This window comes from Arachis ipaensis, chromosome B06 (genome assembly GCF_000816755.2).
Source record: "Arachis ipaensis cultivar K30076 chromosome B06, Araip1.1, whole genome shotgun sequence".
Lineage (NCBI taxonomy): Eukaryota > Viridiplantae > Streptophyta > Magnoliopsida > Fabales > Fabaceae > Arachis > Arachis ipaensis.
In genome coordinates this window covers 58,435,472-58,441,859 of record NC_029790.2, presented here as the reverse complement: position 1 = coordinate 58,441,859, position 6,388 = coordinate 58,435,472, and the positions used below count along the sequence as shown (strand labels likewise).

The following is a 6,388-nucleotide window of genomic DNA, read 5'->3' as shown; positions in this document are numbered from 1 at the left end:
CCCTAACGACGGTGTTGCAAAAGATAGAACCAAACTATCCTCAGGTCCAGGTAATATAATACTCAAGACATATGCTTACCTCTCGTCGGAGGACCCGACCCTGTCGCATCACGTGCATCCACAGTACACACACGGCCTGACTGTTGATTCTGAGCCTCATCTCGGTTCCTCCCGCGGTGACAATCTCTAACCAAATGTCCTGGTGCGCCACACTTGTAACATAGTTTCTTACCCAACTGGCATGGCTTATTCGGATGGTAGTTCCCATACTCCTGACATTTTATAGTAGGGTAGTAAGCTCTTGACCACTTTTCTTCACTATATCTCTTGAAGTTTTGTCCCCTTCGTCCAAGGTTATCGTGCGTTCCCTACTAGTATTTTCCCCAGGAGTGTCTTTTGACGAGGCTACCAATTTTGCATGTTCTTCAATAATCCTCGCCTTGTCCACCAATTCAGAGAATCTCCTAATCTCCAATCGAGCCATGACACGCCTAATATCTTCCCTCAGCCCTACTTCGTATTTGATGCATTTCCATCCCTCATAAGACTCAGGAGTACCCTGACTTATTCTCGAGAACCTACAGAATTCTTCAAACTTACTGGTGTATTCAGCTATAGTCATGGACCCTTGCTTCAGCTGTAAGAGCTCCAATTCTCTGGCCTCCTTTATTGACTAAAGAAAATACTTATTGTAGAAGGCTTCCTCGAATAACACCCAGGTAATGTTCACGTTCTGTTGGAGTAGTAGTCGGCGCTCTCCTTGCCACCATTGTTGAGCTTCTCCCACTAGTTGGTAAGCCGCATGCTCCATGAACTGGTCATACGGTACAAGTTGAGTTAGCAATGCACGCCCCATAGCTTGGAACCAGTTGTTTGCTTTAGTATGGTTTGTCGAACCATTGAAAACCAACGGGTCAGCTTTCCGGAAAGCAGTTAGAGTTCTCGGAACACCTCTCAAGCTGTCCTCAGCACCTTCTCTATTTTCGTTTCCACTTCTGGCTGGTTGGGCTAAAATCTGCACAGCTTGCAGAGTCGCAGCAGCATTCGCTTCCATGGTATTTGCCAGATTCGCCATCCCCGCCATGAACTCGGCATGGTTATCAGCCAGTTGCTCATTCCTACTCTCTCGTAAACGTGCTCGACCTCATCCACGAGTGGCCATTGGGTTTTCTGTCTACACCAAACAATCGATATCGAGGTGATCAGTCTGAATAACAAAAGCCTAGTGTTTCAATTATCGCAAACAGGCACTCATAGACATGCATGCTATGAAATTTCAAGTAGATAACCTAATGGCATAAAAAAAAGACACACAGAGTATGCAATGAAGCACAATCGGTCCATCCCTCAAGCTCACGAGGACGAACCGCTCTGATACTACTAAATGTAACACCCTAATTAGCCTAAGCCTTACTTCACATCGTAAAGCAAATGTTAATCAGAGATTATGACAGTTCTAAGCTCATACATGATATATATAGAAAGAATAGTATAATCTAGAAGCCCGATGAAGGATGTAGCTCAAAAATAGGATTTTAAAAGCGCAAAGCGTACTAACGAAGCATCTAACGTAGAGCACAAGAAACAGATGTGATATGAAAAATGATAATAGTATAATAGTGTAATATCATAAGGAACTAGCCACGGCTCGCGGATTTTAATCCGGCTAGCCAAATATACAAACAAAAAGAAATTAAAGTTTAAAAGGACTTATACAAGTTGTATTCTCTCAATACGTGCCTCTAGGCAAAACAAAATACAAAAGTGAGAGATATATATAAACGAAATAAATAAAAAAGAACTTCGAAGTAACGGGATCCTCCGCTGCTGTCACCATCCAAAGCAACTCACCAACGTGGGTTGTGACCTGCATCTGAAAAATACAACAGAGATATGGTATGAGAATCGGAGGTTCTCAGCATGGTAACAGTACCCAGTGATGTAGGATATAAGACCCCGGGACGCCAAAGGTAATCCTAGACTTCATATCCATCACATGATTTCAAACTTAAAGCATACTAAAACCATAAAGCATATATATAAACCTTAACATAACTAAACAGGGCACTCTATCTTAAAGGATTTCTATTCTAACCAAACACCGCTGTCCCACAGCCTTTGCCAACCTATCCTCCATGCAATCCCATCATCACCGCCTTCCGAACCTCCTCAATCACAGTAGAAAACACAAGTATATACAATACAAGTAAATCACAGGTAGAAGCATATAAAGCAAATAACTCAAGTAGCAATTAGACATGTTATACAAATAGGCAAACAATATTAAGTCGGCAAAGCATGCAAACAGATAGAAAATGCACATGATAAATGCCTGTCCTACTGGTTGTGATATTACATTGTCGGTTCAACTGCCAACCCGACACATCTCCATGGAGATGTTGCCCTTCGGAATCATGGTGTGGGAACCCCCGAGATATAGTGCTCGGATCACTATCCAGGGTTTTGCGCTTGTACGCTCTGATGATCCGAAGGGATGTGAGCAGGATCTATTGCCACCAACCTCACATCTAAGCACAAGCGGGACGAACCACCGCCCTTATGCCGCCACCGCTACCTCGAATAGGCGGGATCCAACCTCGGCCCCTGCTGGGCGCATAGCGTGTCATAATCTCAAAATACAATGATACATTTTCAATATCACTGGTTTTCGGAAAATATTTTCAATATCACATGGATCTATCATTTCCTTTAGAGTCCTCGACTCATCTCAACCATTGCCAATTCATATTTCCATTCCTCTTCTCACTCTGCCAACGCATCCTCAGTACACCAGAAACCTAAGCCTCTGTTTTTCTAATTTTTCATAACAATCATTAACTAAAACCCTTAGCCTATTTCCCTTATTCCCATACTCAAAATTTAAGCCCAAAAGCCTTAAAATGGTGTTATAGAAGCTTACGACCTTGTAAGGAAGGTGAAATAGTTGAAAACAAAGTTAATTTTGTGAAACAGGGCGTGTGCGTCCGCACAGGGGTGTGCATGCGCACACCTAGGAAGATTTTGAAAGTGTGCGTACGCATAGGAGTGTGTGTACGCATATGTACTAAAATTTACAAGCCTGTTCACTCGCACAAGCTGTGCGAGCGCCCCCAACAGACGACCCTTCCCAACTTGTGCGTGCGCACAGGGCTGTGCATACGCACAGGTCGTAATTCTTCATTGATGTGCACACGCACAAGCTGTGAAACGCTGCAAGCAGAGAGCCTTTTCCTGCCTGTGCATATGCACATGTCCATGCGTCTGCACAGAATAAGATTTTCGCAGGGTTGTGCGTGCGCACATATAAGAAATCCTGAAATTCTGCATCTTTGTAAAATTTCAGATTTTCAACACCAACTTTGAATGATCATAACTTCCTCTACAAAATTCCAAATTTGGCAAACTTTATATCAAATTAAAGGGTTTTAAATAAGCTTTTACCTAAGTTCCTAATTTACCAATTCTCCCAATTATCATATCTTAAACCAACCAAAACAATACCAAACTCCCCTCTACAACACAATTTTCCCACTTGGGTCACTTTTCATAATTAATACCAATCTTTCTATCCTACTTTATCATTCTCAACCTTAACAATCAAATATATATATAACATTCCAAACACATATCCACTAATCATCATTTATCACCATCAATCTTCATCATCACTCAACCATGCTTCATATTATTAATCAACAATGTTCAATCATCCAAATCCATCATATCTCAACATAATCATTTAACCATATCAACATTACCAATTTATTGTACACCATCAACCAACTTATAAAATTTCAAACCTATCCTATGGGTCACTAGCCTAAGTGTCCATGAATATTATATACTACATAGAGGAAACCAAAACCATACCTTGGCCGATTCCCTTTATGAACCAAATGAGCTTTCAACCAACATCCAACCACCAATGTAACTCCAACAAGCTCCAACTCACAATAATCAAACTATATATGCACAAACCATCATAAATCAACCTAGGGCTCAACATAAATCAAAATTTCACAAAAGTTCAAAGTCTCTTACCTTTCCCAACAGATTTGGATGTGAAAACCCAAAGCTAAGCAAGGATTAGAGTGGACCTAAACATCAAAAATCAGAAAAAATCTCTTAATAAAAAGCCCTAAATACCCAAAAATTTGAAGAGAGGAATGATGAGCGGATATTTTATACGCTTTTTGGAGTTAATTTCATATAGTTTTGAGTATGTTTTAGTTAGTTTTTAGTCTATTTTCATTAGTTTTTAGGAAAAATTCATATTTCTGGACTTTACTATGAGTTGTGTGTTTTTCTGTAATTTCAGGTATTTTTCTGGCTGAAATTGAGGGAGCTGAGCAAAAATCTAATTCAGGCTGAAAAAGGACTGCTGATGTTGTTGGATTCTGACCTCCCTGTACTCAAAGTGGATTTTCTGGAGCTACAGAACTCGAAATTGCATGCTTCCAATTGTGTTGGAAAGTCGACATCCAGGGCTTTCCAGAAATATATTATAGTTCATACTTTGAACAAGGATAGATGATGTAAACTGGCGTTCAACGCCAGTTCCCTGCCCAATTCTGGCGTCCAGCGCCAGAAAAGGATCAAAAGCTGGAGTTGAACGCCCAAACTGGCACAAAAACTGGCGTTCAACTCCACAAATGGCCTCTGCACGTGACTCACTTAAATCTCAGCCCCAGCACACACCAAGGGGGCCCCAGAAGTGGATCTCTGCATCATCCATCATAGTCTACTCATTTTTTGTAAACCTAGGCTACTAGTTTAGTATTTAAACAACTTTTAGAGACTTATTTTGTATCTCATGACATTTTAGATCAAAACTTTGTATTCTCTGACGGCATAGTCTCTAAACCCCATTGTTGGGGGTGAGGAGCTCTGCTGTGTCTCGATGAATTAATGCAAGTATTTCTGTTTTCCATTCAAACACACTTGTTCCTATCTAAGATGTTCATTCGCGCTTAACTGTGATGGAGGTGATGATCTGTGACACTCATCACCTTCTTCAAATCATGAACGTGTGCCTAACAACCACCTCCGTTCTATATACGATTGAATGAGTATCTCTTAGATTCCTTAATCAGAATCTCCGTGGTATAAGCTAGAACTGATGGCGGCATTCATGAGAATCCGGAAAGTCTAAAACTTGTCTGTGGTATTCCGAGTAGGATTCAAGGATTGAATGACTGTGACGAGCTTCAAACTCCTGAAGGCTGGGCGTTAGTGACAGACGCAAAAGGATAGTAAATCCTATTCCAACCGACCCTTACTCACGTGAGGTATTACTTGGACGACCCAGTGCACTTGCTGGTCAGTGCTACGAGTTGTGAAAAGTGTGATTCATAATTCGTGCACCATGTTTTTTGGCGCCGTTGCCGGGGATTGTCCGTGTTTGAACAACTGACGGATTATTTTGTTGCTTAGATTAGGAAAAATTTCTTTTTTTGTTTAGGGTCTCTTATTATTGTCGTGTTAAAATTTTAGAATCCTTATTTTCTTTTTAAAAATAGTTTTCAAAAATAATTTCTCTATTAGATCCTGTGCCAAACTTTAAGTTTGGTGTTTTCTTGTTGATTTTCCTTAAAATTTTCGAAAATTTTGGTTTGGTTTTCTAAAAATTTTAAGTTTGGTGTTCTTTCTTCATGTTCTTGAGTTTTCCTGGTAACTTGATCTTAAAATTTTTAAGTTTGGTGTTCCTTGGTGTTTTCCCCCCAAAATTTCCGAAAATAGGGAGCATTAGATCTAAAAGTTTCAAATCTTGTGCTATCTTATTGTTTTTCTCTTTCCTCTTAAAAATCAAAAATATCTTTTCTCTCTTTTTTAAAAAACGAATTTTCGAAATATATTTCTAAAATTCAGATTTTTTTTTATTTCAAAATTAAAAATTTTTTTTTTCAAAATCATCATATCCTTTTCAAAACTTCCTAACCACTTTCTCTCTCCTCTGTTTTTCGAAAATCTTCACTCAATTTTTATTTATTCTATTTTAATTTATTTCATTTTTGAAATAAATATATAAATAAATAAATCAAAATATTTTTCCTATTTTACATCATCTCCCTTTCTCCATCATGGATCTAAGTGGAAATGAACAGTCCAGGAGGACTCTGGGGTCATATTCAAACCCCTCTACTGCTTCATATGGGAGTAGTATCTGCATACCCTCCATTGGAGTCAGTAGCTTTGAGTTGAATCCTCAGCTCATTATCATGGTGCAGCAAAGCTGCCAGTATTCCGGTCTTCCACAGGAAGAACCTACAGAGTTTCTGGCACAATTTTTACAAATTGCTGACACAGTACATGATAAAGAAATAGATCAGGATGTCTACAGACTATTACTGTTTCCATTTGCTGTAAAAGATCAAGCTAAGAGGTGGTT

General features: G+C 39.5%; 1 protein-coding gene across 1 annotated transcript; it reads right to left on the bottom strand.

The window, feature by feature from the left end:
- Positions 281-1,084, bottom strand: LOC107646896. Its single transcript, XM_016351037.1, has 2 exons — positions 687-1,084; positions 281-578 (listed from the first exon to the last, which is right to left on the bottom strand). Exons 1-2 carry the CDS (start codon positions 1,082-1,084, stop codon positions 281-283), a joined length of 696 nt encoding a protein of 231 aa, XP_016206523.1.

Bases quoted from the DNA above. Each gene is read 5' to 3' on its own strand.
- LOC107646896 (XM_016351037.1), bottom strand. From the start codon at position 1,084: ATGGCGGGGATGGCGAATCTGGCAAATACCATGGAAGCGAATGCTGCT. The intron at 579-686 runs GTATTTTCTTTA...AGAATTCTGTAG, and splicing joins GAGGAAGCCTTCTACAATAA to GTTCTCGAGAATAAGTCAGG.